The sequence below is a fragment of the Carettochelys insculpta genome, chromosome 6 (genome assembly GCF_033958435.1).
Source record: "Carettochelys insculpta isolate YL-2023 chromosome 6, ASM3395843v1, whole genome shotgun sequence".
NCBI classification, from domain to species: Eukaryota; Metazoa; Chordata; order Testudines; family Carettochelyidae; genus Carettochelys; species Carettochelys insculpta.
Genome location: NC_134142.1, coordinates 62,571,944 through 62,598,362, shown reverse-complemented (window position 1 = coordinate 62,598,362; position 26,419 = coordinate 62,571,944). Strand labels below are relative to the sequence as shown.

Sequence of the window (26,419 nt, the reverse complement as noted above, 5' to 3'; positions counted from 1 at the left end):
CCACAATAGGAAATTGTGTGGCAATTTTGGGTGGCTGCATAACTCCAGAGGACACAAGACAACGACTCTCCACATACATGTGCACATAAAAACCACACATGCCATCCCACCCCGAGGTAAAGGAAAAATATCCAACCATAAAACCTGCACCAAGTTTAGAAAACACGTTTCTTGAAATGCTTATTCCATCCCCACTCGAGGGATTTCAGCCCTACTTCAGAATAGCCACTCAGGGAGCCATTGCAAGGAAGGACCACTGCTGGGGGAGTCATGTGGGTGGACAACCAAAAGCCAACAAGGGTCAAGGGCCCACCCAGGTGTTCTGTATTGGGAGGCTGAGCATTACAGAAGAGAGAACTGGGAGGGTAAGAGAGGGAGCCTTGGGCAAAACCATACAATTCAGAAGCTGTTGAGAAGGAGAAAAGCTCCACCAGCAGCAAAAAAGCACGAATGTGACTGAAAGCAGAGCCCTGACAAGCACTGTGCCAACCCTCCCACACTCTGACCTTTAAATTCTAGGACCGTTCCTATAGAAATTCTGAGGGCTGTGGGTTGGATAGAGCGCTGTACCTTCACTTGGAAATCTACTTGCCTCAATTCACTGATTATTTTACCTATTTAAAATTGTAGTAGGCATACCACACTCTGGTTATAGAGCCTCGGTCTTTCCACATCTACCAAGATACCTGCTTCAGAGACCTCGGAACAGCACTGGGCTCCCACCTCCAGCACATCTTTCCCAGGTATACTGCAGCAAGCAGGTGATCATCCGAATCTACTACGTTCTTAGCAGAAGGGCTGAAAATAGAGTTTCCAGGGCAGAGAAACTCCAGTGGGAGTGGTACCAAGGAGACAGTGAGAAGAACGAGGGTAGATGACGAGGTGAAAGGGAGGTGGGGGGAAGCAAAGGGAAAGAGTAAAACCAAAGGTGAAGGGAGACAAACGGTAAGAGGAGCAGGGGTTACAAATAAATCCATGTAGAAAAATCAGACCTGTCACCAGGCCATAACCAAACACTCAGAGTGACCTCTCCCCCCAGGAAGCCCAGCCACCTTGCTGAGGGGGTGGGAGAGGAGGGGGCACAGAACAGGCTCCCATTATGCACAAGTGGCTTTGGGTTTCAGGTCAGTGCCACCCTTCCTTTATGGAGCAGGACACTGCGGGTTTCGTATCACTCTGCACAGATCTGCACGCTAGACAAGTTTCCCCTGCACTGAAGTCTCCAAGGAAAAAAAAAATATCCTGCCTGAACAGCGAGCCTACGCCTCTCCTGCTTCATCAGCAGGCATGGCCAGGGCACTGTGATTTAACAGCACAGGGACCCAGGTTTCCAAGCAAAACAGATCAATTGGCTTCTGGGGGAGGGGACATCTCACACCAGCTGCCCCCGGCCACGGCTGTTTTACTACTATCAAGCAGGGCAGTCAATACTAAACCAATATCAAAAGACAACTTATAAAGAGGAGTCCAATTTAATTCTCTCTCTAATGTAACCTAAATTAACCCACGCAGTGAAATGGCTGAGGGAGGGGGCAGGGCTGGCTTGGAGCCCCCTTCCTGCGTTCGCCCTTATCTCATCTAAGAATCTGCACAGGCAGAGTAATGCACATTGGCAGTCCCCTCCAGGAGCCAATAACCCAGCTTTGCTCTTTATCCCGCACTCCTAAATGGATAACAAAAGCCCCACTGCAGCAAAGAAACTGGAGCAGCCCTTCCCCCTGAACGCCTCCGTGAGCATTACGCCAGCAGCAGCAGTGCCCGAGCATCAGAGGATCAGCTTCCTCGAAAGCACAGAACCACAGGCCAAGAGCAGCCCATTGCTTCTGAGGCAGGGGAGGGTCACAGAGCAGCCCCAATGCAGTGACAGCTTCTGCTATTATGGGCTCAAGCAAACGTTTTCAGGTGGGTTAGAAACTCGGCTCGGCAAAAAAACAGCTTATGACAGAGTACAAGGAAAGTGCACAACTTCTTAGCAGTTCTGTTAACAAAGGGGGGTTCCCAAAACATCCTAACAACAGATGTTCCCTCGTGGCCTCATGTGAAAACAGCACCAGTGCCAGAACCTCCAAGAAAAGGAAAGAGAGGAGGGAATATTTGACTGGGGGTTAGACATTACATTAAAATCTTGCCATTTATGTCAATGTTGCAAGGAGACACAGGGCTTGTTATGAGATTCTTAGGTAGGGTGGCAGCTCAGCTCAGACAGTTGGCATCTCTGAATTTTAACCCAGGCTTAGCCAGGTATCTTCCTCTTCAATCTTGTGCAAGCTTAGAAGTTGGCTCCAAAGCAGGTTGCGTTGCTGCACAAGGCACTGGTTGCTAAGAGGCACAGACACCCAGAAGATGCCAAAATTCTTGACAGGTACGAGAGAGGCAGGCCGCTACCTGTACGCAGGCAGTCTGAGACTTTCCTCCTGAACCCCACCCCTGTTCACCCTTCCTTGCACAAGCAGCTAGAATACCCTGGGGACTGCAGGGCATCAGCTGCCTTAAGAGAAAAAGCCTCCTGTTCCAAAATAGCAGAGACAGTCTGAGCTTTGAAAATGCTGCTCTTCCAGCCAGAGGAAGGATACGCACACGGACATGCAACACCTTTCCAATTCTGCCAGTACTTCCTATCTGCCCTGCTTCACTCTAGGGTCTGATATCTTCATGGAACAAGACAGCTGTGCTTGCTTTCCCACTGCCGTCCATTTGTACAGTCACGCAAATATAGCAAAATGACACAAGGTGTTGCAAGGGTGGGGGAGGAGAATGGCAGACATTCCATTTAATTCATTCAGTGGCTAACTGGGTCAAAGCCTCCGGTAATGTTGTGCGTGTTAAAAGCAGCGGGGCTTTTTTTTTTTTTTTTGTAAAGAAAGAGCAACTGGTAATCAGCCGGCTCCCCCTCCCAGAGCCAATCCCACGGCTAGGGCTGCTGAGCTGCTGGTACTCTGTACCTGCAAGTACCGGCACCAAAAAAAGCACTGGTTAGAAGCAACGAAGATTTCCCACCAAGTTTTCTTAATCAGTTCCAAATCACTGGAAGCTGTTGTGAGTGAACAGTCATGATTCCTAATTACTTAAAAGACAAATTAAAGAAAAAATGCAATAAGAGCGTAGGAATAGGGGTCTACACCCAAATGATAATAAAAAAGAGACTACACTAAAAGTTGTGCAAATTCTGATATTTTGGTTGGTGTCGTATACACTACCACACGCTGTGTGAACACTGATATTTACCCTGTGGTCAGACAACATTAAAACCTCTATATTTGGGTTGCCTGTCACTTTCCAGAAGATTCTTGTGACTTGTTGATTTTCGAAGTTCTGAGCCTCCACTCAACAGGCCTTTAAAATGTGGCAACTGAAAGGCCCTTGGCATTGAGAAGCACCTTTTCTTTGTGCCATGAAATTGAAAAATCCCCCTTTGTTTTCTCTCACTTGTGTACCTCACTTTTTAGCATGGGAGCAAAATATAACTAAACACCTGCTTTAGGAGGGTCAGATTCACGCTGCCACTAACGGTCCTGAGACTGCCTGGCTGTTGCAAGAACGGCTGTAACAAGGAATAGGAGACACCAGGAAGTCAGGTTTGACTCTTCCCAGCCATCCTTCCAAGCCCCCCCGCCCATGCTTGGCAGTACTACGGGGGCACGAGCTCTGCTCCCTGTCATTCCCACCATTGACAGCACATGCCCCATACCAAGCTCTCTGCAGTCACTACCCCTAGACTCAGGCCATAGAACCAACCCCCACCGAAATAATAAGCTACTTCCATTATCAGCTACCTGGTGGCGCGACCATTTGTGCTGTGGTGCGCAACACAGTGAGGTAGCTTCCTGCTTGTCCGCTCTGTGTCACATCGCCACATATGGTCCCCGCCCCAAATGTCCCTGTAGCCAATGGGTGCTGACGGGGTGGTGCCTCTGGGCACAAGGAGCCCTGACCCCTCAAGCCTAACAGCTGCTGCTAGAGATGGGTGCCCCAGGTAAATCCCATGCCCTCCAGCCTCTCCCTCCGCCCCTCCCCCCCCACACTCCCCCTTTTCCCCTGCACCAAAGCCTCCTTCCAAAGCCTTCACCCCACATCCCCTTCTGCACCTGCCCCAGCACGGAACCGAAACCCAGCCTCCATCCCAAAGCCTGCACACCAGACCCCTCCTGCAAACGCCCTCACAAAATATGCATGCTGCACCCTTCCTGCAACCCAACCCTGGTCCCAGCCCAGAGCCTGCACCCAGGACCCAGACCGGAGCCTGAGGTAGATGTGTAGAGGGAGAGACTTGGACCAGATTTGCACTCCACCAAGACGTTTACAAACCTGCTACTCCTGCTTCGCATGTGGTGTCTTTTCCGCCTATGTTTGGCCTGAGGCAGCAACTGTCCCTCTTTGATGCAGCGCTCCCAACAGCGAGCCACACCTTTATAACCTCAAGCTGGATTACTGCATGCTGCCTTTAGAAAGTATCCAAAAGTTCAGTAGCACAGAATACAGCAGCTTGTCTCGAGCGGGAGTTCCAAACACCAGTAATTGACCTGCTGCCTTGACTGGCTCTCCACTTCTGCACAAAGTTCAAGGTGTTCAGTCAGAGCTCTCCTAGCTATTGGATGGTTCAGGACAGCTGCCCAGGGCCCCATGGTGGCCAGGATGATTACTGGAAGGACACACACACACACACACACCTCCCAACAGAAGCCATGAGAACCAGAGCTTCCCAGCCCCAGCCTGGTCACCCCACCAGCAGGAAAGGGAGCAGCAGCACAAGTGGAAGCCGAGCTTGGGGGGATGCAATGGGCTGGGGACATATCGCTTCTCTTCCCTACCCTGCAGTGAGGTGGGGGGGGAACCCCGACCCCTGATGCTGTCACCAGCAGGAGGGGTGCAAGGGGGCGGCCGGAGAGGGCAGAGCAGAGGAAAGGGTGGAAAAAGATGGGGCTTGGTGGGGAGGGTATGATGGGAAGGGGCAGGGCAAGACCTGGCGGGGGGGGAGGGGGAGTTTTCCAAGCTCCACAGCCCTCCTAGGGACAGCACTGTGTACAGCCCTATATGCTTTGATACCCAGTCATCCACAAGAGTCGCCTCAGGCCCACCACAGCAGTCACACTCCACCTCTCCTACCTCCCCCCCGCGGGATAAATGTCTCCATACGGGCAGTAGCAGTGAATTCTCAGTGAAAGGCTCTTAACCCTGAAACATGCTCCCTCCAGCAGTGACACAACACCCAGGCTGCATCAGTGTACAGAGCAGAGAACAATCTATTTCATCAAGCTCAGACTGTCTTGGTTCAGCTTAGTAAATGGTTTGATTTTTCACCCCTTTTTCTGTTGTGCAGCGGAAGGTTGTTCTGGCCTTTAAATTGCAGTGATATTACCCCCAGTCTTTTATAATTTAGGGTTCATCCATTTCAGGCGCCTAGGCGCTTGGCTACACGACACTTTTTTCGAAAATAAGCCACCCTTTAGAAATGAAAAATGGACACCAAACAATGGGAGATTAAAATTGGATTCTCAGTTTTTCCCCTCAAAGCCTGGAAACCATTTTGTCCCTGGCAGACACAGTGATGAATTCTTCCAGCTGCATGAAGTGGTGATCACATTGCTTCTTCCACACCTTTGCCTCTTAAACTCACTGGGCACCAAATGAGACAACAGCTGAAGTAGACCAATTCACAGTGGGTCAGCCAAGCAGTACTTCTCTCTGGAAGGCTGCCTTATTGGAGATACAGAAACTAAGCTTCAATTTAATAAAATACAATAAAATAAAACTCAAAAGAAAGTGTTGTCCTAGGAGCCTGAGTTATAATTTTAAAAACGGGAACTAAAGCATAAACGTGGGCAGAAACATAGGCCTATAGCTGCAAACAGGGTGAAAGCAGCAGCTCAGAGAGGTGTGAAACTGTCCTTGGTCCCTTTCAAGGGGTCTACCCTTGCATCTAGGTCAGGGGAGGCAGCTTTCGCTGCTTCAGGTACACCTTCCTCCTCAATAATCTTTCTTTTGGTCACTTGCCCCTCTGGTCCAGTCCCCATTTAGTCCATCCCTCCCAGGATCACAACAACCAGCAGGACAATAGTCCAAATGCCATCTCCAGATGGTTTTCAGCCTCAACTGAGGCTCTGAGCCATGATCTCAGAAGCTGGCAAGGGAACCCAGGACCCCTACTACACCAAATTCCAGCCTAGAAACCCTATAACCAGCAATCCAAGTCCTCAGCCCCCTGACTGTGGTTTCCCTAGGGCCCATATCAGCTCTTTCCTGGTTTTGGGTTCACCACTGAAGCCAGTTCTACTGCCCTTGGCTACTTCGCTCTCCTGTTCTCTTACCAGACTCCTTACACGCCTCTGGATTGCCTCCTTGTCCCTGAGGGCTGCCCTTCCTCTGCACCACTTTCTGCTCTCAGCTTCTCCACCCAGCCCTGGCCCAGCCCTTCCACAGCTGGGCTTCACTCTCCGTGAACCTAGTTCTTCACCCTCTCAGGTGATGCCAGGTGACCTACTTTGCCACTAAGGGTCTATCTAGGGTTGCTGCCAATCATGAGCTCGCTAGTCAGAAGTCTAACGATGGCAACTTAAAATGTCAAGATTAACTATTTCTCTGACATGGTGACATTGTACAGGCCTTGTGTGAGCAGACACTTCTTCTAGTATCCCAATTGGGCCAAGCTTGTCTAATGGGCAGAACTAGAGAGAGCATTACTGGCTCCACCCAGCCACTGGGCAGAGTAGAGGGCAAGAAAGCAGACCAAGGCAATATATTGTGTGTTCCTCGTCCTTCAGCATGAACACACTCCTCTCTCTCTGCTGCCTAACTCAAATGGGGGAAGGAACCGAGGAGGTGGAAAACAAAATGTTCCAGCTTCAATCCAACAGCAATGTTTTTGTTTGTTTTTTTTTTTGGCGGGGGGCAGGAATTTGGCCATTTTTCTGTGGTTTTCTGGGCCAGAATCAGACTATGAAAATTTGTGGTGTTCCCTCTTGGCATAGAAAACAAGCAAAACAGTGAACCCGAAGCTCAGATGCGGAAATAACTCTATTTCCAAATATATCTGTAAGCAGCATGAATGAAGGGGCCTTCTCATCTAGCCTAACCCTTCCATGGTGCCAGCTGCAAAGTCTCCCCAGATGTTGTCCAGGAGCAAATTATGCCAATGCAAACAGATTAACTCTCAGCAGACAAGTCCTTGCAGGTGGATGTAACCTCTCTGGAGAAGTCAATCCTCTTCTATGGAAGAGGATGAAAGCTTCCTCCACAGTGATCGAAGTTCCCTTGACTATCGGAGTGAAGGGCTCTTGCCATCTTTGATTGTGTTTCTACTCAGGTCTTTACAGGCCACCATGTTCTGCTCAGAAAGGAATCTTACAACCCAAAGCCAAGTACTCCCTGCCTCTGGAGATGTCAGCCCCTGAAGAACTGCTGACAGCATGCAGGAGAACCTCAGCAGCTTCCAGGACAGCCCCAGTTCTGTTTGAATCCTAGCACCTGATTCTCCCTGACCATGCAACTTGTGCTGTCATTTCCACCAGTGCAAAATGCTCCCACATCAGAACAATGGCATTTTGCAGATGTGTAAATGACTACACAAGGTGCAGAGCCAGAGACTTACACTCCTCGTTCATGCTTAAGGTATTTCCAAGATCCCTCTTGGTGTGTTGTCTAAGCTCAGCAATCAAGCACTATTGAGGGAAACTATCCTGAAGTGGGACAGAACAGTGGGTCACCTCATAGTTTGGAGTTCAGATCCAGACTGAACTTCCAAACTTGGCAGAAGAAACAACAAAATGTTGGGATGTCAGAAACAGCTATGGGATATGGACACAGGCTCCAGTGTGTCTAGCCTTTCCGAGAGCTGATTAGGGTGAAGAGGGGCAGAGGAGCAGGAATACAGAGATGCTTCAAGTTCAATCTCCACAGTGCATCACTGGGGAGAGAATAGGGACAGTTCAGTCTCTCCAGGCCAAGGATTAACTGCTAACAAATTTACCAATTAAGGCCATTTATGACAGCAAGGTACTTTGTGCACATTTGTTCAATGGAGGCCACCAACTCTACGCAGCCCCTATACAACTAATCACTTCAAATCCAAACCAAAATCGAACCAGGGGCATGAAATCTCCCTAACCAATTACAGATGTGAAATCGGCCCTGTGCCATGAAATCCGATCTCCCCAAAATTAGCCAGGCTGGGCACTGACAGGACTTGTACTTCCTCTGCTTTCGCCTATCACAGCTCCTGCCTAAACTCCAGCCTTCCACCCCCAACACCTCCCATTGCTCCTTTCCAGGCTCAGGGCTTCTACCCCACACCCTCAGCACATGCTTGCATTCAGGGACTGGGCTGGGAAATTTACCCTCCAGGGCTTGCCCCCAGCTCCCTCCCAGCTCTTGCCTGAGCTCCAGGCTTTCTGCCACCAGGGCTTTACTCAGGGATCAGAGCATCTGAAATTCCACCCCATGGCTCCTGCAAGAGCTGGGTCATCCATATTTCAAATTGTCCAGAGTCCTGGGGCACCACTGGCCCAGACTAGAAGCTGCAAGCCTCCATTTGCAGCCCTCCCAGTTGCAGTGGAAGAGGATGGACCTACCGCCACTTCTCAGACCCTTCTCCAACTGCAGAAGACTCTGTAGCTGGTGGCCCTTGGAATGAGACTCTGAAGGCAGCACAGAAACAAGTATGGCAATTCTGCAACCCCCTTACCATAGATTTGGGATTCCCCCCCCCCACACCCCTTTTGTATCAAGGCACCTCCGGTAACCACATCCAGAAATTTCAGGTGTAAACATCTGAAACCACAAAACTGACTAATTTTAAAGACCCTGCGGCCATGAAATTGACTAAAGGGAAAGTGTGAATTTAGTAGGGCCCTACCAATTACCAAGTCAATGACAGGATCAGTGTGTCCGGATTACAGCTTGTTAGCGTCCTGCTGCCACTCCATCCATTTCCTCTGCCAGTACAGGGTGTTCTTGGCATGCCAGAGAGTCCCCAAAGTTATGGAATAGTTACCTTTGATTTAGTTAAGAGCATATTTCCCCCTGTATGATTGATTTTCTTGTGTGCTGCTTGTACAACTGTCTATACACCAGAAACAAAAATTCAGGGTTAAAATATTCCAAAGGTTTCCAGATGGGGATTGCTGGGAAAGGCTCGGTCTTACAGCCTTGTCTATATGCAACAGGATGAGGAATTTGGGAACAAACCAGTAACCACAGCTGCGGGGGGCAGGGGAGAATCTTCAGCCCTTCAGTTTCCAGTGGGATTTACCACTCAGTCATCTGAGACAGCTCCACACGTGCAGAGCAGATTTTTGGCTGGAGAAATGCTGACTGTGACCGATTCACTCACCCTCCCTCCCCTTCGTTGTGACACAGATTGCTGTCATCTTCCTCTTGATTTACAGCTTGTCAATCACCTCTCTGGAGTAGCAGGAAGCAGAACATGGATGGCCCTGACTCAGGAGGTTTGTCTAAATTCACAAGGCTTGCACCGAGTAATCCACCCATGCTAGGAGGTGAGAGAATCTGCCCAGCTCACTCCATGGACAGTCTAGGCTGGTACACGAGTTTATCTACCAAGAAAATCCTGCAGAGTCCAATGTGCCTGCAGCAGCAGTGACAAAATGAAATTTGACCCAGGGAGGGCACGTGGCAGTCTATTGCTAACTACGGCACAGAGCTTCTACCTCTAAGGAAGGGGTAATTGCCACGCGACGTAATCTGAGGTGAAAAGGCTGAAACAAAAGCAGCTTTGCTTCTGTCTGAACAGCTTTTGCTAAAAAGCAGCAGCAAAGTCTTAATACTGTTCTGTCTCCCTCCCCATCTGTGTGAGCACAGAATCATGGACATATAGGTCTAGAAGGGACTTCCAGACCTGCTCCGTGAAGGTACAGTCAAGTAAACCTAATCCATTCTCTGTGAGGCATTGGCCTAATCGCTTCTGAAAAACCTCAGACAATGGGATTCCACAACCTCCTTTGGAAACCTGTGCCCATGCTTAATTATCCTTATACAAGTTGAGCCTCTCTAGTCCAACACACTCTGGTCCAGCAATATCCATCATCTGGTGTGATTTTAGTTACTCAACCACTTATCATGGGCATGACCAAGTTTCCTGTGGTCCCATAAAGTTTGTTTACAGCCACCAGTCCTGTGCTGTTATTTAGCAGTAATTTACCCCTAAATGTCTTCTAAGAGCCCAATGAGCAGGTGGAGTGTTAGTAATGATGCTACTCAGTATTGGCCTTCCTTGGTCCAGGAAATTCTCTGGTTTGGCGCTAGTTAGGCCTTGAGGGTTCCGGACTAGAGAAGTTCAACCTGTAGTTAGAAAATGCTTCTGTAAATTTAACTTAAAATCTCCCTTGCTGCAGATTCAGCCCGTTACTTCTTATCCAGCTGTCCGTGGACATGGAGATTAACTGATCACTGTCCTCTTTGCAACGGCTCTTAACATATTTAAAGACTCATCAAATCCCCCGCTCACTATAAGACAGGGGTGGCAACCTGTGGCACATGAGCAGCAGGTGGCTCTTTGAGCACTTAGATGCAGCTCCTGCTCAGAGCTGCATGCCAGGAGCGTTTACCGCCACTCTGCAGACACATCCCAGTGCTTGATGGGAGAAGCTTAGGTGACAGAGGTGGTGGTGGCTCCAGTGAGTCACGAGCATCGAGTCTGACCAGGTGACTGGGGGCGACTAACTCTGGGGGACAGGATTGGTGTAGAGCGGGGAGGAGGGGCTGAGATTATAGCAGGGGGATAAGGGTGCCTGGCTCTGGGGGAGGGGGAGGGCATTAAGCCACATAGAATCATAGGGCTGGAAGGAATCTCAGGAGCTCATCTAGTGCAGCCCCTGCTTCAAACAGGATCAACCCCAACTAAATCATCCCAGCCAGGACCTGGTCAAGCTGGGACTTAAACCTCAATGGATGGAGAATCCACCACCTCTCTAGGTATCTCAGTGCTTCACCACCCTCCTGGTGAAGTAGTTTTTCATAACATCCAACCTACACCTCTTCTGATGTAAGTTCAGACCATTGCTCCTTGTTCTGCCATCTGACACCACTGAAAACAGTTTCTCACCAACCTCTTTAGAGCTCCCCTTCAGGAAGTTGAAGGCTGCTATTCAGTCACCCCTAAGTCTTCTCTGCTGTAAACTAAACAAGCCCAAATCCCTCAACCTATCCTCACAGGTCTCGTGCTCCAGTCCCTCAATCATTTTTGTTGCCCTCCGCTGAACCTGCTCCAGCACATCCACATCCTTTTTATACTGGGGGGCCCAAAGCTGGACACAATATTACAGATGTGGGCTCACCAGTGCCAAACAGAGGGGAACAACCACGTCTCTAGATCTGCTTGAAATACTCCTCCTAATGCACCCTAATATGCCATTAGCCTTCTTGGCTACAAAAGGGCACACTGTTTACTCATATCCAGCCTTTCATCCACCATAACCCCTCAGTCCCTCTCTGCTGTACTGCCCGCTTAGCCAGTCAGTTACAATCCCTGTAACAACCCTGGGGATTCTTTCACCTCAGGTGCAGGACTCTACACTTCTTGTTGAGCCACATCAGATTTCTTTTGGCCCAATCCCCCTATTTATCCAGGTCACTCTGGATCTTCTCTCCCTACCCTCCAACTTATCTACCTCTCCCCCAGTTTAGTGTCATCTGCAAACTTGCTGAGGGTGCAATCCAGTCTCTCATCCAGGTCATCAAATACTTATATATAGATATATAATATGAGGCTCTGTGTGCTATCCACATCCCTTAGTCACTTACTGGTTGGCCACCCCCTTGTCAAAGACTAAGGTTGGTCACCTTTAACCCATCCTTATGGTCATGTTTTCTATACCTTGCAACACGTTGTTGCTCTTCTTTGGACTCTCTCCAATTTGCCCACATCTTTTTCCTGAAGTGTGGTGCCCAAAAGCAGTACACAGTATTTGAGCTAAGGCCTTAACAATGCCAGCTAGAGCAGGACAAATCACCTGCCAAGTCATATATAAAAACGTTTCCATTCATCACAATTGCATCACGTTGCTCTCTCATATTCCGTATGTGATCTACTATAATCCATAGGTCATTTTCGCTGATTGGTTGGCTGTCCAGTACTCTCCAATTTGTAGATGTGCATTTGATTTTTCCTTAAGTGCAGTATTTTGTACTTTCCTTTCCCAAATTACATTACTGATTTCAGACCAATTCCATAATTTAATCAAGATGATATTGAATTCTAATATTGTCCTTCAAAGTGCTTGCAACTCCTCCCACCGTGGTGTCAACTACAAAATTTTAGAAGCATATTCTCCAACCCATCTTCCAAGTCCTTCAGGAAAATATGACTCGAATTGGACTCGGGACAGACCCCTGCAGGACACCACTAGACATGTGATGTCCCAAAGAATCACTGATAACCACTTTCAGCATATTTCTTCAACGAGCTGTACATCCACAATTCAGTAGACTCATGCAGAACACATGCAGAACACATAACCTTGGTTCTGAAACTGTCATGTGCGACTGTCAAAAGCTTTATTAAAAGTCACTGAATATCATATTTGCTGCTTTGCCTTTATCCACTAAGCCAACAACTAACAAAGGCCAGCAAAGGAGGAACTTAGATTGGTCTGGCATGACTTATTCTTGATTATTTCTTATAATCCTATTACACTCTAGATCAGGGTTTCCCAACCTATGGGTCGGGACCCAAACTTGGGTCACGGCTGGGCTGGGCAGCTCCACAGGCGGCTATTAAGAAGCCATTCACACTCCTGAAGTGGTTCTTAACTTCTTAATTGGATTAACAGCAGTCAGGCAGTTAAGCCAATCAATTGAATTGAGAACCATTTCAGCTGCAGGGCAGAGAACTGCATGCCTGAGGAGCAGTGCCCAGCTCAGGTAAGGTGGAGGCCTGGGTAGGAGGTTGGGAAGGAGGGGCAGAGCTTCCAGCCTCTGCAGCAGGTGGGGTTCCCCCAGCCAGGTTCCTGTGCCTGGCACTGGCGGCAGGGCTCTGCCCCAGCCAGCTTTCAGCTGCATGGTCGGTGTCTCCCCTTGGGCCAGGGCTCTGCCCTCACTGGCTTCCTGCCATGGGGGCCGGGGTACCCCCCCCCGCCAGCCGTAGGGGTCCCTGTGCCTCCCCTAGCTGCCCTCAGCCCGAGTGACTCCCGGTCTGAGTGCGACTCCCCTACCCCTTGCAACCCTTGAGCAAAACACCCTTAGCCCCCTTCACTCCCTGTGTGACTCCTAGCCCCTGAGAGTGACTCCTCTAATCCCCTCTAGACTCCTCCAGCTGGAGTGTGACTCCCCGAGCACCCTTCAGCCCCTGAGTAACTCCTAGCCTGACTGGAACCTCCCTAGCCCCCTCCAGCCCAAGTGTGACTCTCCTAGCCCCCAAGGGTTACTCCCCGAGCCCTCTGCAGCCCCTGAGTGACTCCTAGCCTTTGAGTGTGGGGTTTAAGATGGGGGGGGAGCAGTTTGAAGTTGAGTGTCTTTCCACCACCACAACTCTGATTAACTACAGTAAATGTAGTGTTACTGTTTTTACTAATGAATTTTCCCCTTTTCTATGAAGCAACTATCTTGAATATAAACATGAGGGGACAATTTTATATTCTTGCCTCAGGAACAATACTAGCTAGTTACAGCACTGCTCCCCCCCACCCCCAACAGCCTTTTTTGAATTGCCTTGGGTCATCAAGTCTTCCTAAATTGTCAAAATGGGTCCCGTCTGGAAAAGGTGGGGAACCGCTACTCCAGATCAAAGGGAGGCAAAATGCAGCCTGTGGGCCCGATGCAGCCCACCAAACCTTCAGCTCTGGCCTGCTGTGACCCTCTGGGCCACTAGTGTCCCATAGCCCAGAAGGACCCTTGGGCAGGCCCCCTGACTGCCACACTCTGCATACAGCTCAAAGCAGCCACCTCCTAGGGCCATGTGCATCTCTGTGCCATGTGCCCGGGGGGGAGGGGCGGAGGTTTCATATGCTACCCCAACCCTCAGTGCAATCTCACAGCTCCCACTGGCTGGGAACTGTGCAAAGTCCCCTTCCCCCCACACCAATGGGCACATGGTGCAGAGATGTGCATGGCCCCAGCAGCCTGCCACTTAGAGCCTGCCTGAGGGTCCCACTGGGCTGCTGGTTGGAGGTGCTTAAGGTAAGCGTCTCCCAACCAGAGCACCATCCTCTCCCTGCCTTAGGTCACAACCCAAACCCTTTGCGTCCTACCTCTGGTCAGAATTCTCTCCTGCACCACCTCATGGACCCCGAGGTCCCTTATACAACGAACCTCTATCTCAGACCCCGCACCTCCTCCCTTAACATAGAAGGGTGCAGCCCTTGACCTTTCAAATTCTTGGAGTCGCTCCTCCAAAGATTACTGACCACCTCTTTTAGATGCTTGCAAACTGACTGACTGATCATTTGCTTCAGCATCCTTCCAGAAGCCAAAGTTAGGCTTCCCCTCTGCTGATCAAGTGGATACAATCTCTTTCCCAGCATGCTGCCTTCCTAGGATAGCATCCCATCGTGAGGTAAACTAAAGCTTTCCTGTCAATGCCATCTGAGCAGCCAGGCATTTGTCTCCAGCATGTGTCCGTCACTGCCTGGGCTCCTTCCCTCAACTGGACACCTGGGCCTCTGATGCCCTCAGCCTCCCTCTGGGGACCCTGCAGTCACTACGGATATCCTCAGGGTCATACCTGGCAGTATCATTAGTGCCCATGTGGGTGAGAAGTAGGGAAGAGCGCACAGAGACAAATAAGCCCTGATAATATTTCTGACATGCCTGGGATATGGGTTTGGGTCAGGCACCACACTTCCCCGGGGCTGCAGGTGATGATGAATGTTTCAGTCCTCTTCAGAGGGAGCCCTGCCCCCACCACCATCCAACGTTTCCTTCTCTTGGCTGTGGTGCCATGAATCTCCCAGTCTTGCAGGCGGGCGGCAACTCTTTCTCAGCCATTGAGATATGCGCTGCACCTCTTGTTGCCAGCAGAACGTACTGTTTCTGGACCTTGATGCAAAGGCAACGGCGGAGCAGGAGGTGTGACTTAATGTCTAGTGACCATCTCAGAGAGCAACCAGTCTCCAGCCCACAGAGAAGCCAGTTGTTCTTTCTCTGGTGCTGGCACAGTCCTGTGTAGTTGGCTAGCATCTTCTATCCTGGACATTTTCATGTGCCTCCTGTCCTTGATGCTCACATGCTTCCAGATGGTACACAGAAGAGCCACCTCTTCCTGCAGCTCTCACACCTGCTTCCTGAGGAACTTCACCTACCGGCACCTTTCATGCCAGGTGGTTACAATTCTCTGGCTTTCTTCAGCAGAGACATGTAAGCCAGACGCTCAGCAAGTTAAGACCAGGGAGAAGCCTCCAGGGACAGGATCCCTGTTTGGTAAGGGTCCCCTCAGGCGCAAGCAGAGGAAGAACAAAGCAGTGCTGTTGGCGATGTTTCATTCTTCTCCCATTTCACGTTCATTCTTGCAGAGTATCTGCAAGCTAACGAAAACTCCCTGCCCTCCTCTGCTGGCAAGCTCCACCAGTCTCCCTGCTACCTTTGTCTCACCCAATATTGGGTGCTGATGAGCCTGGGTAATTCAGCACCTGCACAGCTTCCAAATGAGGTTTCCAGATCATTTATTTACTGAATTTAGTGCAAGCTGAGGAGCTAAGACAGATTCTATGCAAGTTCACAAGGTAACTCATTCAATGTACCAAGGTATTAATTCACTGTTCCAGTCCTGCATCTTTTCTTGAGCAGAAGCTGCCAAGCATACAGAACTATGCTTGTCATGGGGAGTGGAGGGGGGAGTTCACTCTTTTTGGTGTGGCATGCGGTAGATAGGAGGAGAAAATGTCCAAACCGAGACCAGCAAATGCATCCAATACAGCTTGGAACTCCACTTCCCCCAGAGAGACACTGTAATACATCGGTGGGCAACCCTCGGCCCCCGAGCTGCATGCAGCCCATAAAGGTTCTAGGTGTGGCCCATGGGACGTTTTGTTTGCTGTTGCCCATGCATTGGCTTGTCAGATCCATCGACTTCCATCCCACAAGGTTTCTTCCCCTACAGGTATTGCTAAAGTGACACAGGTGTAAAACAAGGGCACATGTCTGCAAACACGGCGCACCTCACTTCAATGTGGAAGGCATGCGCACCCTCTGCATCCAATCAAAGTGCGGCTACGGTTCAAGTGGGACACCTCACAAATTCTAGGTATGCAAGCGCAGCTGGCAAAACTACCCCATCCTGGGAAACTCTTTGTTACAACAACCTTGCGTCCCACAGAGAAGGAGGGCCATTCATGCAGCCTACTTACTAGTCTAGGTTACCCATCACTGGTGTAATGTGTTAACCCATGTGCTGCTCCCCTCAGTCACGGCAGCAGCCGCCAATTGGTAACAGGAGCCAATAGGAAAGAACAGGCTGATTAGATCATAGCAATGCTTCTTACTTAATCAGGAGACATGTATTTGAAAGCCACAGCAATTTGAACAGCACAGCACTATCCACTACCACAAGCTATCCTGGGCAAAACACAAGCCTACCAGAGTGCTGTTGGTGCTCACTTGCAACCTGGCTGTTCCCTGGGGCAGGTAGCGTCGTCGTCTGCATGCAGCAGAAGTTCATGAGTGACTGAGCCAAGAAGAGGGGGTCAAGAGTGGATTTAAAAAAAAAAGTCACTCAAGTCACACAGCCTTACAAGCTCTTGAAAACAAACTTCAATGAGCTGACTCAAGTCATCGGCGCATCTGGCCTGGAATTCAAAAACAGACAGATACATTTTCTCCCTTTCAAAACATTTTTTTTTAAACACTAGCCATCAGTAATCTCAGAGGATTTTCTTAGCTTTGTTTCCCTTCTTGTTTCCAGGAGACAGAACCACTGCTAGCTACTGAGAAAAGAGAACCAGAAGGAAAGAGGAGCAGAAACTGTAGGGAGAGAAACTAAAAAGGGGACCAAAAATTAGGGTCTCACCTGCCACCAAAAAAATCCCACAACTTTTCTCCTCTAGGCTTACCCTGCTATTCTCTACACAACAAACCAGGGAGACAGAGGTCAAGTTAAACCAATGGGGGCTTACTTTACTTGTCAGCACAGGAACAGGAAGGGAAGGGAGGCATCTGAGAGACCTTCCAAGAAACAAGGTAAATACATCCCCCAAGTCGTGTCTCCCCAAGCAAAAGCTACATGAAAGGGCTGCCCTAGAACATCTGCCACCTTCAGTGCAGTTGGCCCCTCTTCGCAGGCCTGACATGGAGTGAAAACACCACTGCTAACAAGAGCCAAGCCAGAAAGCAAGCAAGCATGCGTTAGGAGCTAGAAGGCTCAGTGCTAAGAAGGCTCAGTAGGGTCTGGGATGGGTTAAGGCAAAAGGCAGAGGATTCAGGCTCCGCACTGAGGAAGATCAAGAAGCAGGCAAAGCACAGGGAGCGAATAGCAGCACAGAACTCGGCTGACCAACGTGGCAGACCTTTTGGGGCAGATCGGGCTTCCTCCTTCAGGAGGAAAGAGCTCAACAGTCTTCTTTTGACCCGACGGAAGTGCAGTGATTCCAATGCAATAACCTAAAGACAGCACAAAGCTCCCTCTTTCAGGAGGCAGGCCAAGGGCAGGAGATTTGCCTCTCAGGAGTGGGATACTTCAGTACATTTGTGCAGCATTGAGAAAACCACAGGAATACCTGGCAAGCAGGGGAATGCACGCTGGCGGTGCCAGCCAGCTGTTCTATGCACCACTCTAGCTACTGAAATTAAGTGTCCATTTGAAAAGGCAACAATAACATTTGGCAATCCAAACAAACAAAAATAAGATCGCAAGAGTGATGCCAGACAGCCCTGAAGGGAGAAATCCCCTGGGAATGAGAATGGAAAGTAGTAACATAACAAACCGAACTTGCTGCCCAATTAGGTTTGCACGTTATTCCTGGTGTGTATTGAGCCCCTAACAAGCACTAGGGCAAACTAAGCACAAACGATTGTCTTGACAGCACCAAATCACATCAGCATCACAAACCAGCCAAGCTACGGCATGCCAACAGCAATGCAAATAAACCATTCACGTTGCTGATCACACAGCTGGCACAGGCCCTGTGTTGTTTGCTGAGGACCTATGGTGTTATCAACAAGAAAGAACAGGGAGTCCTATGAAAAAGGCCTAAAGAACTGAATAACCTTTTAATTACCCAGAATAATCCCCACGTGTCCTTACACATCTGATAGAACCGGAGCTGGCTGATTCTTGGCAGGCATGAGCTTCTCACAGGAGATCACTAGTAACAAATTAGTTTATTTTAAGCTGTAGAGGAGCCAAAAAAAAAAAAAAAAAAAAATCTAAGCTTGCGCACACGCTCTCCCCTCCACCCCCACCCCACCGCTCCCCCACAGCCCCTTCTTCAAATGCCAATGTATTCCGTGTTAGAAAACATTGGGTAGTGGGGGAAAGACAATATACACTGGAATCCATTTGCCTGGCCTCTGCGGGTTTAAGGGTGAAGGATACAGAGCTGTACTTAGATGCACAACTCAAAGTGCAGTCAGTTTAAACAAAAGCATTTTAAATGCAGTAAAGAGCCATCACAAGACTTAAACACCTTCCAGAGCAAGCCCAGGACCTCTGCATCATGCAATGGCCTTCACACCAAAAGAAGGCAGGTGGTTTATGTTTATTCAGCTGTGTCTGGCTGTGCCTCACACTCAAGCAAAGGGCCTAGGAAAGTTATTGTGCCTTATTTATATGGAAGCTCAAGTTTACAAGACGTTTTGCGATCCATAACGAATGCTAAACACAGAATGGAATCCCAGTCCTCCAAGGGCTCTCAGTCATCAAGGCATGAATTGCTAGGAGTCAGAACAAAACAAGCAGAGCAGCTACTGGTCATCACAGCCAGGATGTAGCTTCGTGGAACAGCTATATCTTACCTAGCAGAGACCAGTTCCCCAGTGTACCTGGCTCTTGAAGGGTCTATATGTAAAAATCAGAACTCCTGCTATTAATATATTGTATCCTACAAATTATACTTCTATTCATCCATGCCCAAAACTTAGAAGCGCACTTGCGAATAGCGGAAAAGAAACTCTTGAGAGTAGGCAAACAAAGCTGAGATAAAATTTTGGGGTCAGGTCCACTGCCTCCACCTACTTTTTAAGCAAGGGTGACAGAGAGAGGACTGAAAATTCACTGACTTGAACCTTGCATTCTCCAACATGTCATCCACAACTGCTTTCCCAAGCTCCTTCTATCAGCTTCACTCTGGGTGCTCTTGCCTGACTTACACCATCTTCTCTCCACACAAATTGCTCTCAGTGTATGATCGTATTTTCCTGGCTAAATTTCAGGCCTCATTCTCCTTAGTACTTCTGTTGCATTTGACATTGTTCATCATGCTCCCCTTGAAGTGTTTGCCTCGCTTGTCCTTCATGACTCCATTCAGGTTCTCCTCTCATTTTGGAGGCACAAACTGGTAGATACTGTTCTCTCACAAGCCAATACAGACCGTTAACTACCAAAGACAACTAGTTGGGCATGACAGAGGTCATCCATAACTACATAAAACAAAACTAAATCTGCAGCTAATATTAAAAAACTCTAGCAACCAGATGTGACAGATATTTGAAACGTGTGGGTAGGTTATCAAAATACGAGCTAAAATTTCAGTGGGGTCAGGGATCTGGTAACTTTTGTCTTGAGGGGTCACCTATACAGCGGAGTAACCCACTCAAACTAGACAATATTAAATAGTCTACATTCCTAGATCATAACACTGAGGGAAATCTTCTGCTCATTTTGTCCCCCATTGCTCTATTGCAGAGTACTGCATTATAAAATAGGTAAGATAGACATCATTACCAGTGCTAGGAGTCAGAACAGAACCATTTGGATTCTTCAGCCTCAATAACATTATTCCATTCAAATTGACTGAGCCTCTTATGAGTTTTAAGACCAGATAAAAGCTGCTCTGTTGGGAAAATATTCAAACACAAAAAAAAGCCCAGCCCATTGCTTTTGGGGAACGTGCATCCCTGGGGATCTGAGCTCAGTTTCTCAGGGGATGATGTGAAGGCAGAAAGCCCAGTCCCTTGGTGCAGAGGAAGAAAACATCTCACTATTCCTGAGCAACCTACTGCAAGGTGGGGGATGGGTAGGGAGTAAGGATTGGGGGGCGGGTGCATTCCAGAGGACGCTTGGAGTGAAGCTACCAGTGTAGTCAGACTGGATTTCTCTGCATGTCTGAGTGAAGAGCACCACACCAGAGGTCACAGAATACATGTGAGAGAGTTAGTCCATGCTACGGTTGCACCTCTTCACTTCCCCTTCAGGAGTACCGAGCTGAACGCCCCACTTGAGTTATGTGCACGTTTAGCACACCAGCAAATCTAACTAAAAAACGATGGCATTCAACGCTTAGCTGAAAGCACAAGATGACAGAACTGAAAAGAATCCCATTAAAAGATGACAGTGAAAATGCAATCCCTCCGACAAGCTATTAAACCAGCGTTGCTGAGAGGAGTCGTCCTCATGTATTAGGAGGCTACTTAGTGACAATTAGCAGCCTCACCATCAAAGACCATATTTGACACATACTTCATCTTTCCAGTAACGTATCAGACGGTGTTAAGCGAAGGCCTTTAATGACATGCTCAGTGACTCACCCTGCTGGATACGCGACAAGGCCGGTCCTGGGGTCGCATGCTAATCCTCTGCCTCCTGATACAGTTATTCCTAACACTTTCTCCAAGGTCACCTAGTGCAAAAAGAAAACAAAAAAGGGTCACAAGCAGCACTCACAGGTGGATCTGCACACGGGTAGCAATGGATTAGTTCATACAGTCACTCAAATACGGTTCCCGACGGCAAATGAAGAAAGCACCTAAAGTCACTCAGGCAACATCCATTGGAGTAGTACTGCCACTTTTAGGGACCTCAAGGGAGGCCGGTGGCTAGCACAAATGGGTTTGCAAACGTAAACATCCCATCCTCTAAGGCATAGCTTGAAATATCTGCTTTTTGCAGACAGAGATTTGCTTTGGAAAGAAAAGAAACAGACCGGGAAACAGCCGCTTGAAGATTTTACCAACCCACCCCTGACCTAGCCTCTGCCCTTCTGCAGAACCTCTTCATGTTAAAGAGCTGCAAAGAGGAGACCTTTCCCTTGTTGCCCCTCTGCACCCTCCTCTGATCATTTCCACATGTCTTTGTGCTGCTAGATTCCCACTGGGACTCAAAAAGCTGCCAAAGGTCTCCAGCCTAGATGGTATGAAGAAGTTCCTGAGCAAGTATTCAAAAAATCTGGGGGATTCACTGAGGTTCTGCTTTTGCCTATGGCACAAGACAACTTGCTCAAGTCACAAGGGATCATGTGGAATGGAACCCAGGATCCAGCTAGCGCTCACCCCTGTATTCTAACCATTAGATAAATATTTCTCAACTTTTCCAGGGTGGCGACCCCCTATTTTGAAGTCACACATTAATAGAGCCCTCCCTTGTATGTTTACTCTTTACAGAAAATGTGTCCACAACAACAATGATAATCCTACATAATATAGTATCAGAGGGGTAGTCATGTTCGTCTGTATCGGCAATAACAAGGAGGTCCTGTGGCACCTTATAGACCCTCAGATATTTTGGAGCATAAGTGGGTCCTTGCCCAGGCAAGCTTATGCTCCAAAGGTATCTGTTAGGCAAAAACAAGAAGTCCTGCGGCACCTTTGTAAACTAACAGCTATTTTGGAGCATAAGTGGGTCCTTGCCCAGGAAAGCTTGTGCTCCAAAATATCTGAGAGTCTACGAGGTGCCACGGACCTCTTGTTGTTTTTGCCTACGTAATATACACTTCTTTGACTGAAATTAACGCATCTGACTTCCCAAATTATGAACTATTCATCTGGAACTTTTCTTTGTTCTAGAACAGTAATATAGTTTTCAATACCTCAAGACCCTCCCATATGCAGTTAGTAACCCTCTCCTGGAGGGTCATGACTCTTCAGTTGAGAAATACAGCATATTAGAGCTGAAACCCAGTTTACTTTATAGAAATATTTTTTAAAAAGTGACAAAAAGTGACAAATTTTTAAAAGTGAAAAAATATTTTTAAAAGCAGCAAGGCTTTTCATAGTTCATAATTCATACAAATATTTCTATAAGTAAACTGGGTTTCAGCTCTAATATGCTGTATTTCTCAACTGAAGAGTCGTAACCCCCCAGGAGAGGGTTACTAACTGCATTTGGGAGGGTCTTGAGGTACTGAAAACTATATTACTGTTCTAGAACAAAGAAAAGTTCCAGATGAATAGTTCATAATAGTTTGTCATACTTCTGAGGGCAAAGTTACATTGGGCCTTCTCAGTTAAGGGCCAGAGAAGACACTAGAAAACCCGTTAGCTTACGTGAAGCCTACTCTCCTCCCTGGTGTTCTCTCTCCTGACTGTAAATGAAAGAGAACAATTTTGTACCTCTGTTCATGCAGTGTGGTTTTATTTATTATATGTTGGTGCAGGGGAAAACACATGCATACGCCAACCATGCCAATTCTTGATTTTGTTGGGTCATGTCTTCTGGCTTTCATTAACATGGCTTGAGTTACATTTTGTTAACTATCCAGAAGCCTCCAGGTCTGGGCGCCACGTAAGAAGTTATTATTGCAATGGATTACTATGATTATTAATAGCTTCCTGGAAGATTAAGGTCTTGTGTTCATCCAGATCAACAGATAGAGGTAGGACAAGCTGTCCACTGTCAATGTGTCCCAGGAATCATCTGTAGGAAAAGTACTGCCTCTTTAAACCTTCACTTCTCTGCTCATGGTACCAGAGAGTGTACCAACCATAATGGAGGGTTTTGTGATACAACTACAACTTCCATAACGAACAGAACTGACACCCCATCAACTCATTTCACACAGGCCACCAAAAGGCAGCAGTTCTGTAACTCATGGATTTCCCTGTATTCCAGCTGGTGACCAAGAGATGGAAGATTTCATATCCCTTACATATCACAATCCCAACAGCAATTCCATCCCCATTCTTGCAAAATAAGTCTCTTTGGAAATGTGGCTTTTACAAAACTGTAACTAAATATGGTTATTAAATAAGCATGCACTATTAAAAATGCATCTAGAAATCCACTAGCAAAGCAAGAAAAAGAGCTGTGCTCCAATTCCATTTTCCTTTTTAAAAATGTCTGTGCTCTTTCAGGTTTGTTACAGTTGCTTTAAAATACACTGCAATAATGCTTGTCAATTTTGGATTGGAAAGTAATTACATGCACAAATCCAGCACTGTAGCTCAGATCCCCAGCTCTCTGCCCCTACCACGGATGGAGATCCCTAGGCGGAGCACTCTCGGCCCCAGAGATGGAAAGCAATTTACATCTCTCTCAAGTGATCCCATCTGGCCAACACTCCAGCCTCGTCTCATTATGAAAATTACCCATTGCTAATAACAGACATCAAGCATGCAATACAGCTTAGCACCAGGTGCAGTCCAGGCTGCTTTTAACTCTGGTTTCGAAAAAGGCAGCCTATATACTACTATTTGTCCACCTCTATCCTGGCACTTCAGCTGTAGTGCCACACTGTGCTACCGCAAGAATTCCTTCCCCACAAGGCGTGTTGCAGACACGCCAGGCACCCGCGTAACATAGGTCAGGCTTGAAAATGCCTTCGGGCAATAAATACCCCTTTGCCCTGCAGCAGGATTCAGACACAAAGAGGATGCCTGTCACATATGTGCCCACGAAATTATTTTCCCACTGGACATCATCATCTCCCCTCCAGCATATCATGCCCCCAGCCCTGCTCCTTCCTGTATAAAGGCAGAACTATTGCTGAGGGTGTTACAATGGATCGTTTTGCCATCATATTTCGACCCCGTGCGACAAGAGAAGCTTGAGCCCAATTTTCAAAGCTCCATAACTGACAGCTTTTTAAAAACTAACTCCTCCCATCTCACCACAATGCCTTTGCATCTAGGCTGCCTGCTCCCGTGGCTGACTTGACAGGGCAAGAGTTAGGAACTCGTTGCAGGGTCTTATAGATGCTACTCAGCCATAACTTTTCCTAACCTACATAAGCTAAACGTACATAAATCCACGGGCCCAGACGTAATTCATCCGAGAGTTCTGAGGGAGTTGGCGTATGTCATTGACAAGCCCTTGGCCGTTATCTTTGAAAAGTCATGGAGATCAGGAGAGATCCCAGATGACTGGAAAAGGCAAATGTAGTGCCCATCTTTAAAAAAAGGGAAGAAGGATGATCCAGGGAACGATAGGCTGGTCAGTCTTACATCAGTCCCTGGCAAAATCATGGAGGGGCTTCTCAAGGAAGTCATTTTGAGGCACGTGGAGGAGGGGAAAAGTGATCAGGAATAGTCAGCATGGATTCATGAAAGGCAAGTCATGCCTGACCAATCTGATTAGTTTCTACGATGAGAACTGGCTCTGTGGATGTGGGGGTGGGGGAGGAGGAGGGGAAAAAAAAAAAAAAAAACACAATGGATGTGATTTATCTTGATTTCAGCAAAGCTTTTGATACGGTCTCCCACAATATTCTTGTCAGCAAGTTAAAGGAATGTGGATTGAATAAATGGATGGTAAGATGGATAGAAAGCTGGCTAGAAGGTTGGGCCCAGCGAGTAGCAATCAATGGCTCGATGTCGGAATGGCAGTCGGTTTCTAGTGGAGTGCCCCAAGATTCAGTTCTGGGTCCTGTTCTGTTCAAAATATTTATCAATGACCTGGATGAGGGGTTGGATTGTACCCTCAGCAAGTTTGCGGATGACACTAAGCTAGAGGGAGAGGTAGATACACTGGAGGGTAGGGATAGGGTCCAGAGTGACTTAGACAAATTGGAAGACTGGGCTGCAAGAAATCTGATGAGGTTCAATAAGGACAAGTGCAGAATCCTGCACTTGGGCCAGAGACTCCCAAGCATTGTTACAGGCTGGGGTCTGACTGGCTCAGCAGTCGTTCTGCAGAACAGGACCTGGCAGTTGTAGTGGACGAGAAGCTGGCCATGAGTCAGTGTGCCATTGTAGCTAAGGCAGCTTATGGCATATTAGGTTGCATCAAGAGGAGCGCTGCCAGTAGATCCAGAGAAGCGATTATTCCTCTTTATTCGGCTTTGATGAGGCCGCATCTGGAGTACTGTGTCCAGTTCTGGGCCCCCAATTACAGGAAGGATGTGGACACATTGGACAAGGTCCAGTGGAGGGTGACCAAAATAATTAGGGGGCTGGAGCATACGACCTATGAAGAAAGGTTGAGGGAACTGGGACTGTTTAGTCTGCAGAAGAGAAGACTGAGTGGGGACTTCATCACAGCCTTCATTTTACTGAAGGGAGGTTGCAAAGAGGCTGGAGAGAGGCTCTTCACAGTGGTCACGGATGGCAGAACACGGAACAATGGTCTCAAGTTGCGGTTGGGAAGGTCCAGGTTGAACATTAGGAAAAACTTCTTCACTAGGAGGGTGGTGACACATTGGAATGGTCTACCCAGGGAAGCAGTGGAGTGTCCATCCCTGGAGGTGTTTAAGTCTCGCCTTGACCAAGCCCTGGCTAGGCTGATCTGGTGGGTTTGGTCCTGCCTAGGGCAGGGGGCTGGACTTCCTGGCTTTTGAGGTCTCTTCCAGCTCTACTGTTCTGATTCTTGCAGCTTCATTTATTGCAGAGCTCCATTACCCTCCAACCATGGAAGCCTCTAATCACCTGCCTCCAAATCCCAATCAGATCAGAAACAGGGTGGGAGCAAGGTGAACCTAAGCTAGAAGAGCGGGAAACTGGTGGCAGAAGCCAGCAGAGTTTGCGTTCAATACTGGAAACTTGGGGTGTAATTTTCCCAGGGGTCCTCAAGCTGACCTCCCTTTTTGCTCCCACACTTGTCATTTAGACATGCTAGTCCCTGTTAGCCCCCCATGTATTAGACAGCAGATGCCTAACTGGCACCTGCTGAACATGAAGATAATTACAAGACTGAGTAGCGCAGTTGTGCCTGCAATAATCTGTGCCCTCAAACTACAGTCTACATTTTAGAAGTCTGACACAATGACTGAAAGGGCCATACTGTGGAGTTCTATTAGTAATACTTAGTATGCTGCAAAATGCTTTTTAAAAGTCTGACTGGAGAGTACTCTCTCTCTCTCTCTCTCTCTCTCTCTCACACACACACACACACGGATCTGAGCTTCAAAGTGTTACTGAATTTAGCCAAATATAACCCTCTCATGGAGTTCAGGTTAGACACCACCCATATTTCATAGGCTTGGTCTACACTAGGGATCAACGTCAATCCCAGATACGCAATTCTAGCCATGCCATTTGCGCAGCTTGAATCAATGTATCAGGATCAGCCTCCTTTCCTGGTTTGAGCGGGCCTCTTTGGGCTCGCACCGATGTCTCTTACTCCAGGCAGCAGCGTGGAGTACCAGCGTCAATGGCTGAGCCCAGAGAGAGA

At 48.2% G+C, this 26,419-nt stretch overlaps 1 protein-coding gene across 1 annotated transcript in view; it reads right to left on the bottom strand.

The window, feature by feature from the left end:
• MAPKBP1 (mitogen-activated protein kinase binding protein 1) overlaps positions 1-26,419 on the bottom strand; it is a 136,120-nt gene that overhangs the window by 71,238 nt on the left and 38,463 nt on the right. Inside the window, exon 3 of the mRNA XM_074997048.1 lies at positions 20,626-20,717. Coding sequence (XP_074853149.1) covers positions 20,626-20,717 — 92 coding nt within the window. The remainder of the gene's footprint in view (positions 1-20,625; positions 20,718-26,419) is intronic.